The sequence below is a fragment of the Topomyia yanbarensis genome, chromosome 2 (genome assembly GCF_030247195.1).
Source record: "Topomyia yanbarensis strain Yona2022 chromosome 2, ASM3024719v1, whole genome shotgun sequence".
Taxonomy (NCBI): domain Eukaryota; kingdom Metazoa; phylum Arthropoda; class Insecta; order Diptera; family Culicidae; genus Topomyia; species Topomyia yanbarensis.
In genome coordinates, this window is record NC_080671.1 from 265,836,231 (window position 1) to 265,849,904 (window position 13,674).

Here is a 13,674-nt window from a genome sequence, read left to right on the forward strand (position 1 = left end):
CTCCGCAGTGATATCGTCAGTGAAACCATCAATTTTTACTCTGGGTTTCAGAGCTTTTTGAACGTCAGCATCGTACTTTCCAGACAGATTTGCTTTTACTGAACTAAGCAGTTTAAGCGCTGATTCTTGGGAATCGCATCTAACCGTTGCTTCACCGTTGGATCGAAAAAAGGTTTCTTTAACACCCAACATAACAGGGTCGAGCTTGCTTTGGATGTCTTTCTTTGTTACAGTCGCGTCTTGGTGCTCAGTAGGTCTAATGACTACTGTTCGCTCTCGCTTTACTATTGCATTAGACTTTACTGAGAGTGTTTCTGCAATGTTCTGGACGGGTACACTCTTGGGGGTGTTCTCGTTGGAAACTTTATCACTTCACACAGTTAGACATCGACGTTTACCCGACCGCAGTTGGCCTATTTCCAAAATATCGCTGTCATTAGGAGTGGACTGTTTATGCACCGGACAATCGCCAGCAGATATCATGGGACTTTTCCTTTTTCTGTTTGATGCTGGGTCGCTCACACAAGCTTGAACGACACTTGCGTATGACAGGGTATTTGTATTTTCACTGGTATTCAAATTCACGAGCGATTGCTTCATAAGCTGGAGAAAGTCCGAAAGTTGTTGCTTGATGTTGTTGTCGATTTTGCCCACACACTCATTCACTAACTTGTGTGTCAGCTCATGTTGTGCCTTCTGCAATTCAGAAACCGCGTTCTGTAGTTCCCGACACTTTTTCAGCACATCATTCAAACAAGACTGTTTTAATATAGAATACATTTAAGCTTTCAATATAGGGGTCCCGTTTCAAAATATCGGCTGCGGTGCCGCGTCAGATTTTGAACGTTAATAACTTTTATCATACTTAACAGAATGATTTGATTTTTAGGCCAATTTGTTGAAAATATGTTCCTCTATGCTGTATTAAAATTTGAAGTATGTATAACATGCACTAATAACAAAAAATTGTGTTTTTGAAAAATCTTTCGAAAACGACTCGGAAAAGTGAAAATTTTCAGCCCATCCCGCACAGAGCCGTCAAAATGGTGGACCAACCGAACAATAAAATAATGAAAAGTTTATATATAGGTCCACTACATGTTTGTTTTATGATTATTCGCATTGGGTTGCTTGACGAGAGCAGTTGGTGGGGGAAAGACGGCATATTCCTTTGGTTAGGCCATTAGAAGCCGGACGGAAAGGAAAGGCTCATGGACGGCACGAGAACGAGCGAGAAAGCGATAGTAGTGCATATTAGCGCGATTATATAAATATCTGTCGGTCGGTTTTTCTCATCATTCGTATTCGTTCAAGCACTAGCAAGCAGCCAGTCCACCGAAGGAAAGCAGTTGGCGATGACGACGGCGGAAAAGTGCCCCAGCTACTGGTGACTCATCGCAACCCGATCAGGAACTGTCGCACTGCAAGAATTTCGCCCCAACTAAAGGGCAACAGAGTAGGCTATCGTTCCAGCGTCTGGGTCGTGAGATTGTGCAGGACTGCAAAATCGAGCCACGCTTACAAAGCTCAGTCGTAATGATGCCCCGAGAAGCCAACGATGCCTACTTGGTCGGTTTGTTCGAGGATGCAAAATAGTTCTTTGTGGCTCACCGTGTCCGCGGGGAGTGCGTCTGAATTATGCTCCCGCAATAAAACAATAAACGGTTCTTTACAGAACCAATTAATTGTGTTGTAATAAGAGTTAAACTGAAATTTACATTTTATGGTGTATAACAAATAATTTTCAGAAAGCTATATAAGAAATACGATGTGTGGAAAGAAAGAAAGAGAATTTAAATTATCCTCTCTCGCTCGTTTTCGTGCACTGCTTTTCCACTCCTTTCTGCTGCTACTACCATCATAACTAAAACGAATGTGCGTGTTCTCCCACCATCTCATGGCCAGTGTTGCCACAATTGCATGTCGCTATAACAATTTGAATTATTTTATTGATCCTCTCTAGTATTAATAAAATATAGAATACGCAAAGTACACTAGTCGCATGCTTTTATTCGAACTTTTTGGCAGCCTCCGTTGATTAACTGCATAAATCGATTTGTTTGCGCAGCTCCTTGCTAGTAGCAAACTAAATAGCCTTTATCAGCGCTAACAAATAAGACAAAAGAATTTAAATTTGTGAAAATCTTCTCCTTCCTTCTTTTCAAATCTGCAACATTCTTTGAAAATATTGAAAATCTCGACAAACATATGATTACGGCCTAAAAGCCAACTGTCAAAATTCTCTTTGAAAGGAAATTCCGGACAAATCTTTAATGGCCAAACACAGTTCGTAGCAGTTAATGAAAGAGAAAACTTTTCTCTTTTGTTTACTACCAACACCTGGGATTGGCGATCAACGGTTTGTCCGGAATTTCCACTCAAAGCGAATTTTGACAGTTGGCTTTTAGGCCCTAATCATATGTTTGTCGAGAAATGTTGTTATTGAAAAACTGAACATGCAAGTTTGCTAGCACTGGCCACTAGATTGAAGGCGATGGAAAGACAGAATATTCGTTTTGGTTATGCTAGTATTGGTAGCCGAACGGAAAGGAAAGGCACAGGAATGGCACGAAAACGAGCGATAGTAGAGCTTTCTCGTGTTTTCATATATGAATATTGGTCGGTCGGTTTCTCTCATCATTCGTATTCGTTCAAGCACTAGCAAGCAGCCAGTCCACCGGAGGAAAGCAGTTGGCGATGATGACGGTCCGCAAAAGTGCCCCAGCTACTGGTGGCCCATCGCAACCAACTACCGATCAGGAACTGTCGCCGTGCTAGTATTTCGCCCCAACTAAAGGGCAACGGAGCAACTAATCCGCTGGCTAACATTCCAGCGTCTGGTTCGTAAGGTTGTGTATTACTTCAAAGTCGAGCTACGCTTACAAAACTCAGCCGTAATGAAGCCAGTGATGCCTACTTGGTCGGTTTGTGGGAGTGGGCGTAAATTACAATAAAAGCAACGGTTCTTTTCAGGACCAATCAATTGTGTTCTAGTGAGAGTTAAACTGAAACTTTCATTTTAAGGTGTGTAGCAAATTTTCAACAAGCAACATAATACGTTGTGTGGAAAGAAGTAGCTTGCACACGGAACAAAAATTGAAATTATCCTCTCGCTCGTTTCGTGCACTGCTTTTCCATTCCTTTCTACTGTTATTATCAGTATTACCAAAACGAATGTGTTGTTGCATGTGTTTAAGAGAAACGTTGAAGTCGCATGCTTCTATTCAAGCTTTTTGGCAGCCCCCGTGAACTAACTGCATTAATTGGTTTTTTTGTGCAGCTCCGTGCTAGTAGCAAACAAAATGGCCCTACTAGTGTCTGATTCGTGAGATTGTGCAGGATTTCAAAGTCGAGCTAAGCTTATAAAGTTCAGCCGTAATGGTACCCGAAGAAGCCAGTCTTGTCGTTTTGTTCGAGGCTACAAAACAGTTCGCCAGGCACGTAACTATCATGCCAAAAATATCCAACGATCCAGCGCATCACCATCAACACCAACGCCGATACCAAAGGTTCTTTTCAGAACCACCATTATTACCATAGAGAATTATTTGAAAATTTCCCATTCAAACGTGATTCTGTTGAATATTATTAGATTTAAATTAACGTCTCGAATTGAAATCACGACGCTCCGGTTATGTCACAGACATTACCCACCCATCTTTTTTTATTGTGACCACGACTAACGGTTTAATATAGACACCCCATTTCAATATTTCGGAAAGAACAGAAGGTCGAGTTTGGAAAGTTTGTAACTTTCATTGTACTTAACCAAACTACACAATGTTCGCACTAATGATTCAGAAATTTGACCAGGAATCTTCTATTAGATTTGTAAGTATGTATATTTTACATGAATAAAGAAAAATTGATTTTCAGGAATCAATTATTATCTGTTCTGCCATTGGCCAGGACTATGCGACTTCCTCATGCTAACAATTCATTTCATCGTTAGCCATCTCCCTCACCAAGGCCAACAACGCCAACAAAACCGGTCCTTTTAAGGACCACCTTCATTTTTGTAAAGAATAATTTGAAATATTCCTCGCCCAAATCACCTTTTGTCCGAAAATTCCAATGAGTATCAAAATATTTAAAGAACGTGTTCCTTATGTATTCTACATCTCTCCGGTTATGTCGCAGACATTACCCACCCATCTTTTTTACGACAGTCAAAGCAAATATATCGTAATGCATTATTGCTTTTCAGGGCACTTGCACTGGCGGTATTCAGATCGGCACATTTTTCATACAGGATATGATCGCAGCCGCCGAAACAGTAAACACGATCATTCGCTGATGAAATTTTATTCGCACACGCACTGCATAGAACAGTGGTCATAATATCGCTATCGGTGCTTCACGCTCTTCTCTGCTCCGCCCCGAGACGGGCTAACGAAGCAAACCAAACAACTAATCACTGGTTGGCTATTGTTTTACCGGTCCAACAGATAATGCAAATGTGTTTTTCACTTCAGATTGCGTAGATAACCGTCGATTTTTCAAGCAAACTATTTCACCAGAGAGAACACTTTTTCACACATCCGCTGGTAAAGTTTCGCGGCGAAAATTACTATTTATCACGAATAAATGAGGGTTTAATTTCAACGCAACGGATCACATCACCATCACACACAGTAAACACATCACATATAATACATATTATAAATTAAAACCAATTATTCATAGAAGAAAACGCTGGGATAGTATTGGAACCGTATGAAAATGGATTGCAGGATCACCTGACGCTGAAGACTTCCGAATCATCAATGAAACCACGAATAATTTAATAAACAACAACAATCAACAGATTCTTCTCATCAAAGCAATAGATACGAGAATTCAACTTATCAGCAAAACAACGAACGATCTTCTCGAATTAGATTTTAAAACAAAATTGGAACATCAGATAGAAACCAACATCCTGATAACAATATTGAATATGGATAGCGTTCAACATCAATTAGAAGTTTTAGAAGATGCGATTCTTCTAGCAAAACATGGCATTCCAAGTAGCAGAATGTTATCGATTGCTGATTATGTTAAGATGAAACCATTTCTGGAAAAACAAAACATTCTCATTACGACATTTGAAAAATTACTATCAAAATCAACAGCCCAAGTGACAATGAATAATACACACATTATGTGTATATTAAAAATACCTCAGTTATCTTCGGAAATTTATGATTACGAATTTATAGACTCTTTAGTCAAAAACGAGAAAGGAGTACATCTAAATTCAAATTGCATCCTGTCCAATGCAACAACAATTTATGAATTCAACAATGAATGTATACAAGACGACGATTTTTATATCTGCAACTCAAAAATATTAAAAGACCCAAATCAATGCATCAACAAACTAATTCGAATGCAACATACGAATAGTACTTTTGAAAAAGTGTATTCAACGGGTATTATCAAACGTATCAATGAAGCCACAATCCTACTTTTTATTTATTTATTTATTTATTTACTGGTCTTCGAGTTACTCGTGCAGACAGTTTCTTAATTAATATTAATTCTATGTTTAAAGGTAGTCTTAGTAATGCTAAAATCATATTTGTCAGCTACATTATTAAAATTACGACAGCATACATTGAACGGATTGTTTTGAGAAAAAAGAGTACGATACATTGGTAACCGAAAGAAATCAGTTCGTCTGGTCGGTCTAGGCGGTACGTTGAATCGGAGCTGGTTCAGCAACTCCGGGCTATCTATATTGTTTCCCAGAAGATCAAACACGAAGAGCCGTTGCAGCATTATCCTCCGACTTGCAAGAGTCGGCAAACGTAGAAGATTGCATCGATGTTCATAGGGCGGTAGACGAATAGGATCAGTCCAAGGTAGTAACCGCAGAGCGTAACGAACAAAGTGACGCTGAATTCGTTCGACGCGGTTGATTTGTACAGCATGATAGGGTGCCCACACAAGTACACCGTACTCGAGAATGCTACGTACAAGTGCGCAGAAGAGCGATTTTAGGCAGTATACATCGTTGAATTGTTGCGTGTTTCTTTTGATGAACCCCAATACGGCATATGCTTTGGCTGTAGACATTGCAATGTGCTGCGCGAAACTCAATTTGCTATCGAGAAGAATGCCTAGATCCTTAACTGTGTTTACACGGTTGATAATGCTTGTTGACATTCTATAATCAAACGTTGTTAAGTGCCTGTTACGACAGAGCGAGATCACATTACACTTTTGTACGTTTACTTCCATCCCGTTTAGTGTGCACCAATTTAGCAGCGAATCGATATCGGCTTGGATGGCACAGCAATCGACTGCCGAAGCAATTACACGAAAGAATTTCAGATCATCCGCGAACATGTACTTAGGGGACTGTATAGTGGAGCACAAATCGTTTACGAATAAAATAAACAGTAGCGGGCCTAGATGACTTCCCTGGGGAACACCCGACTCTATCACAAACGGAGATGATCTCATTTCATCGATACGAACGTACGCACAGCGTTCGGTGAGGTACGACAATATCCACCGTGTCAACCATTCAGGAAGTCCCATTCGTTCGAGTTTGGCCACCATTAGCAAATGAGGCACTCTATCGAACGCTTTAGCAAAATCCAAATAAACGGCGTCATTTGTTGACGTTCACCAAGCGCGCTATTTAGTGACGAAACGTATGCCATAAGATTTGTACTTGTCGATCGTTTTTTCACAAATCCATGCTGCCACTCGGAAATAATATGGTGCACCACCACCTTACCTACTTAACAACGTCAATGTTACTCTACAATCAAATTGCAGCGATAATGTCCAACCACTGGAAGAATCTTTCATAATTCAATTCGATCAATGCGAATTATATTTAGATAACAACGTATACACAAATTTCCTCGTCAAAATTGATAGTAAAACATTCAAACCAACAACAGGATTAATAGTGAAAGAAGACGGTATTATCGATATTCCATCACCAGAATATTTATCCAACCTAACACTGGAACAAAGAAGTATTTTACAACATGTACATTTACAAACCAAATCATTGCAATGGAATCTAAAACTTTTTGGAGCAATTAGTTTTTCCAGTTCATTCATAATTATATCTATTATATTATTTGGAATGCTTATAAAAAATTGGAAATCAAAAAAGACAGAAGTAAAAATCAACATCAACAAGAAATTCCAGCTACAGCACCACCATCACAGGACATTCCACAAAGCTACACAATTCCTGAAATGAAGTCGTCACCATATCCAGATGTTTCGCCAGAAAGGTTAATAGAAATTCAAAAATTTCTTAATATGCCAACTCAAGATCGATCTCTGAGACTTTGAGGACAAAGTCTTTTTGAGAAGGGAAGAGTTAATAAGGCTATTGGCAATTATAGTTCACACTAAGCCACCATTAGACAAAACATCGATAGTACTTTCATGGGAAAGTATTACGGTAGCCAAAACATAAACACCCGTTCGTGTCACTTGCGGGGATCATCGAAGTTCCAACGATTAGCAGCAAGCCAGTCCCAGTCAGACCATCAAGTAAGCTAGTTATGATTGTAGTGTAGTGAATAAAAAGTTTTTTTTTTAAGTTTAAAATATAATATTAAGTTTTTAACTCTTCCCAAAAAGCATCAAGACGAGTAATGGGCCACCGTTCAATGGTGAAGCATATAGAAACTACTGCACAGAACGAGGGATACGCAATTTTTTCAACTCCTCTATTTCCCCAGCAGAACGGTCTTGTAGAAAACTACATGAAACTAATTAACCCATTATTGCCCAACTTATTTTTCACGCGCATCACAAGTTGAGTTTTCCGATCGGAAAAAAACATGTGGTCATTCCAGTAAAAATATGTTTGTACTCAAAGTAGCTGATATAATAAGGAACAACCAGTGAAAATTTCAGATTTATCGATTAATTGGTTCTTGAGATATCGTGAACGCCGTGAATGAACTGTTCATCAAAATACAACTCCGAGATAATCGAATTTTACTGTCGGTGCAGCGAGTCAACGGTTTAGCGTATCAAACACTACGCACCGCCTACGAGTGGTCAATGGGTAGCGGTCTATGAATAGCTGTAATTCAAGTTGTAGTATTCCGATCTCAATGAAAAAATTGAGAAAATTTTCCTCGGCGTATGTAGTTTTAGAATATCTAATTTACAAAAATTTGATTTTTTTCATCCTAACAAAAATTTGTAACCCCTTAAGAGAAAATTAAATAAAATCAAATCGTAAACGCCGTTTTAAACACTATAACTTCTCTAAACGTATTCTGAAGAGTATAGGAACAATATTAACTCATTGATAATGGCTGTTCTGCGTTATTGCTCGAGTAATAGGAGTTAATCTTAGCACCTACTATATATAGTAGGTTGGGCAATAATGGGTTAATAAGGCAATGGCTGCTGCCTCAGGCAATAGGACACGTTTTGAAGAGGAACTACAGGCCACGGTCAATGCGCACAATTCAGCCGCTCATGCAATAACGAAGGTCCCTCCAGAAGAAGTCATGCTTGGACGTAAAATTAAGCGAGGACTCCCTCTTCTCTGCCATGGTAAGACGAACCACGATGAAGATCTATTGAATTCACGGGACAGGAAAAAGAAACTGCAAGCAAAAGCGAGAGAAGATGCTCGACGATGTGCAAAGGAATGTCGTGTTAAACCAGGAGATACCGTTATTGTTGAGAGAACCTCTCTTATTAAAGGAGATTCAAAATTTGACACACAACGTTACAGTTTTGGAAAAAACGAATGGCAATTTGCTACTGAACGATACCAAGGGTCAAACACTTCGATGACATGTATCTCAAACAAAGAAAGTTTGCCAGTGGCGAGGGGCAAAGGAACGAAATAACGTTGCTATAGAAACAATTCGACCATCCAGGGAACGAAGGGTTTCAAACTACTTGCAGAACTACGTGGTATTGGTCGAGGAAGAAATGGCTTATTATAAAACTCTAGACAAGTAATATCTTCAGCAATTGTCGCACATTTACCAGAATAAATAATTGTAGCCACAATTTTTCTTGTACACCTAATTCTTTTCTCATTCCTCGTTCTGATTTTTGAGCAGAATCGATTGAAAATGCTAAAAAAGAATAAAATAAACATCAATTGTAATCATAGCACTAACCTTTTTCGTGAAAACCACACATCACAAAGATAACAAACTGCACAATAACAGAACTATCTTAACTGTTTATTTACTGTTAATTTAGAAGGCGACTTATGGTTGAAGTCTGTAATGTACAGAGCTGCCAGAATGTAGTGCTTATTGTTCCTAACACTTATTCGCTATAGAGTAACTAAATGTATCGGTATCGGTTAGCCGTACTTTAGAGCGAAAACTTAGAGGTAACATAATAAGTTGTAGGTTGTGATCAAGTTTGGAAAAATACATAATTTTCGTTAGAAGTTAGAAAATAACGGTAGCTCTGCCGAGTTGTCTACCCAAAAAATCGGATAGCTGCAAAAAAATCGGGAGGTCTGGCCATACTGTATTCTGATGATGGATGACACTTGCAGAGTCAAACTCGGGATCATCCAGGAAAATCCATTGTATGTACACTGTTAAAAATAACAACATCACTGTGACGTCAACAGAAATGAAGATGCACTGAAACAAAGATCATGGTAATGGTGTGCTATTGAATTTTTGTAGACAATATATCATGTCTGATCTGAACATCATAATGTGTAAAATTGAGGTTTATCGATATATTGTCCGTACTTTTCCAAAGGAGACACGACGATTATTTTTCGTCGCAGTAAGATTCGTAGCGCTATTCGGCGCACGATTCGTCGCAATGTATTTCTTATGGGATGAATGATACTGTTGAGGACAACCCTACCGCGGTGTATTAATTAGTACCCCGTTCAGCGCTAGGCTCTAACTCGGCAGCATAGCTGTCAATGTGTGATGCCCGATAAGCGCACCAATGAAATGTTTTTGTGGTTGTCAGTTTCAGTTTGTTGACGTCCTGTATAAAGTTGTACCGTGCTTTTAATGTGTTCGATAAAATATAGTTTGTTTTAATTGTTATCGTTCGCGTTTTATTCCCCTGATATAGAGACGATCCGTAAGCAAGTGTCGGGGACTTACACGGTACAAAAGTGGCGACGAGAACTCGCGAGTGTGGGTAGTTTTTATTCGCCGATAAACAAAATGAACCCAACATTTCGTCACCCGCGCGGAAGAAAAGAAAGTGGAGTGCGATGGCTGATGACGGTAGTGAGCTGAACGGACAAAATGGTGTTGACCCCCCAGGACTGTTAAATCAACGGCAGCAGTTGAATCAGCAGATTAATCCCGCACCAGCGGCCCACCTGCAGCAGCAATTTTTCGCTCCCGTTGTGACTACACACCAGCAGCAGCAGCCGTTCATTCCCGTTTCTGCAGCTCAGCAGCAGCTGTTTACAAACATTCCGCCCCACCAATCGCAACCCCAGGTCAGTAATGATATGCTCATGCAAATAATGCAGATGATGCAACAGACGATTGCTCAAAGCCAACAGCAGTTTGCTCAAAGCCAGCTCCAAGACCAACAGCTTATGGCTCAGCTGGTACAGCGGCAGCAACAGTCCGACGAGCAGCAACAACAGTTTTTTCGTACTGTTGCATCGTCAATAAACGTGCAAGTACCACCGAACCCGGAACAGATCCTTCACTCCTTGGCAAGCAATATCAAGGAATTCCGGTTCGAGATCGAGAGTAATGCCACTTTCGCAGTGTGGTACTCTAGATACGACAATCTTTTCGAGAAGGATGCTCTGCTAGGCTGGATGACGAGGCAAAAGTTCGTCTCCTAATGCGAAAGTTGGGTTTAGCAGAGCATGAGAAGTATGTAAGCTTCATTTTACCAAAGTTTCCCATGCATTTTAGTTTCGCACAGACAGTTGACAAGCTCAAGAGCCTGTTTGGAGCGAAAGAGTCGGTTATCAGTCGTCGATACCGATGTCTGCAAATCGCGAAGAATCCTACTGAGGATCATGTGGCGTTCGCGTGTAGGGTAAACAAGACTTGCGTAGAATTTGAACTGGGAAAGCTCACGGAAGAACAGTCCAAATGCTTAGTATACGTGTGTGGTCTAAAATCGGAGAATGACGTCCAGATTCGTACCCGTCTCCTTACAAAAATTGAGGACAATAACGACGTTACATTGGAGCAGCTCTCCGAGGAGTGTCAGCGTCTGTACAACCTCAAACACGACAGTGCGATGATTGAGTCTGCGGCACCATACAACCAAGTGCAAGCGATACAGAAGTTTGGTGGGAAGCGATTAGGCGAGCGTGACCGAGAGTCACCACAACTGTCTTCGAGTGCTACCGGAAGGAAGCCAAGTTATCCTTGTTGGCTTTGCGGTGCATTACATTTCGTCCGAGACAGTAGTTACGACAACCATAAGTGCTCCGATTGCGGCCAAGTCGGACATCGTGAAGGATACTGCGACAGTGCAAAGTCTCGGAAACCTGGAAGCAGACGTAAGAAGCGAGACGTCTCAGCCAAAGTGGTGGTGGTCGACGTATGCAGCGTGGAGCAGCGACGCAGATTTGTATCTGTTGGCCTATCTGGAACGGATATTCGACTGCAACTTGACACTGCATCTGACATCACTGTCATCATCAGGGAGAGTTGGCAGAAACTCGGTAGCCCTGCGCTTTTGCCAGCAACAGTCAAAGCGAAGACAGCATCTGGTAACATTTTGTCACTCGATGGAGAATTCGAGTGTGACGTCACAATCGGAGAAAGTACACGACGTGATCTGATCCGTGTTACCGAGAAACAACTACATCTACTCGGTTCCGATTTAGTCGAGAGTTTCAACCTTTGGTCCGTACCCATGGACACCTTCTGCTGTCACGTGTCAGGCTCTCCTGCGGCAACCGCTGCACTGCAATCGATTTTTCCAAACGTGTTCACCGATCAGCTCGGTTTGTGCAGCAAAACTAAAGTGAAGTTGGAGCTGAAAAAAAGTGTTCGACCCGTCTTCTGCCCTGAGCGCCCGGTTGCGTACGCGATGTATGATGCCGTTGACCAGGAACTCGACCGACTGGAAAATTTGAATATCATCACGAATATTCGGAGTGGGCTGCTCCGATCGTTGTCGTCCGTAAAGCCAATGGTTCCATTCGAATTTGTGGATACTATTCCACGGGGCTTAACGCTGCGCTCCAACCAAATCAGTATCCACTTCCCCTACCGGACGATATCTTCGCCAAGCTGACTAACTGTAAGGTGTTCAGCCAGATCGATTTGTCCGACGCTTTCTTGCAGGTGGAAGTCAACGAACAGTACCGTAAGTTGCTAACCATCAATACGCATCGTGGCCTCTACTCCTACAATCGCCTCCCGCCAGGGGTGAAGATCGCACCTGGTGCCTTCCAGCAGCTCATCGATACAATGCTAGCCGGTCTGCAGTGCACGTGTGGCTACCTCGATGACGTCATCGTCGGCGGAAAAACTGAAGAAGACCACGATCGCAATTTGCGGGCTGTTCTAAAACGAATTCAGGATTTCGGGTTCACCATTCGAGTCGATAAATGCACCTTCCACAAGCAGCAAGTGCAGTACGTGGGTCATATTGTCGACAGTCGCGGATTACGTCCAGATCCGGCCAAAATCGAAGTGATATCCAAGCTGCCGCCTCCAACCGATGTATCTGGTGTGCGATCATTTTTGGGGGCTATCAACTACTACGGCAAGTTTGTTCCCAATATGTGCAAGTTACGATATCCGCTGGACAACCTTCTCAAGGACGATGCGAAGTTCCAGTGGACTGATGAGTGCCAGAGAGCGTTCGAGCACTTCAAACAAATACTCTCCTCGGACCTCCTTCTCACACATTATGATCCGAAGCGGGAGATCATTGTCTCTGCCGACGCTTCTTCCATTGGGCTCGGGGCAACGATTAGCCACAAGTTCCCCGACGGCCAGGGTTACCAAAAACACAGAATAATCTGTATTTAAGCAGATTTTCAGCCATTTTCAAACCAAGAATCGGTATGTGCAGATATACAGATTTTTGCATGCATGTACAGATATACAGATCTTTGAGAAGTGATGTTACTAAACCTATTTTAGAAATATTTTTTTTAGTTTCAGTAATATTTCCTCTGTGTCTCTCTCAGCTTAGTCCTCTATATTAGGCTGCGGACGCTGACAAAGTCGACTTAAAATGACTTTTACTGTCAGCCGTGTTGACAAACATTGCTTAACAGTTTAATGTCAGTGTTGGTAAACCCGGCTCACAGTAAAAGTCATTATTTATGTCGACTTCGTCCGCGTGGACAGCCTAATTAAAAAATCTTCACTTTTGAGAGTGGTCGCTCATTCCGAAGGGTAAAGGTTTGTAATACACTCAGGTTGGCACCCAGCAAACGCCTGGCTGAAGTCTACTTCCGGAAACGTTAATTGTAATGCTCTGTAACTTTGTTCATTCTCAATTTTTTGTCCAAAAATTCGACAGCTACATTGGTCGACTTAATGTATGTAACATTATATATCAACAAAAGTCATTAAATGAAGAAGAAAATTATTTTTCCATTGTGCACATCGGTAAAGTTCAAGTTTCTGGATGCAAAATATCAGAACGATTTGTAGTGTTTTTTTTTGACGAAAATGTAAGCAGGTCCTGATGGACTGATTTAAACCACAGGAATTAATATCTTCGATTGATAATCCACCAAAACGTTAA

General features: G+C 41.2%; 2 protein-coding genes across 2 annotated transcripts in view; one reads left to right on the forward strand and one right to left on the reverse strand.

Annotated features, from left to right (window-relative positions):
- Positions 1 to 13,674, reverse strand: part of LOC131683118 (uncharacterized) — a 472,644-nt gene that overhangs the window by 170,757 nt on the left and 288,213 nt on the right. The gene's annotated exons all lie outside the window — the stretch shown is intronic.
- LOC131680322 (uncharacterized protein K02A2.6-like) lies at positions 10,196 to 12,947 on the forward strand. Its single transcript, XM_058961042.1, has 3 exons — positions 10,196 to 10,776; positions 10,863 to 12,090; positions 12,165 to 12,947. Exons 1-3 carry the CDS (start codon positions 10,196 to 10,198, stop codon positions 12,945 to 12,947), a joined length of 2,592 nt encoding a protein of 863 aa, XP_058817025.1.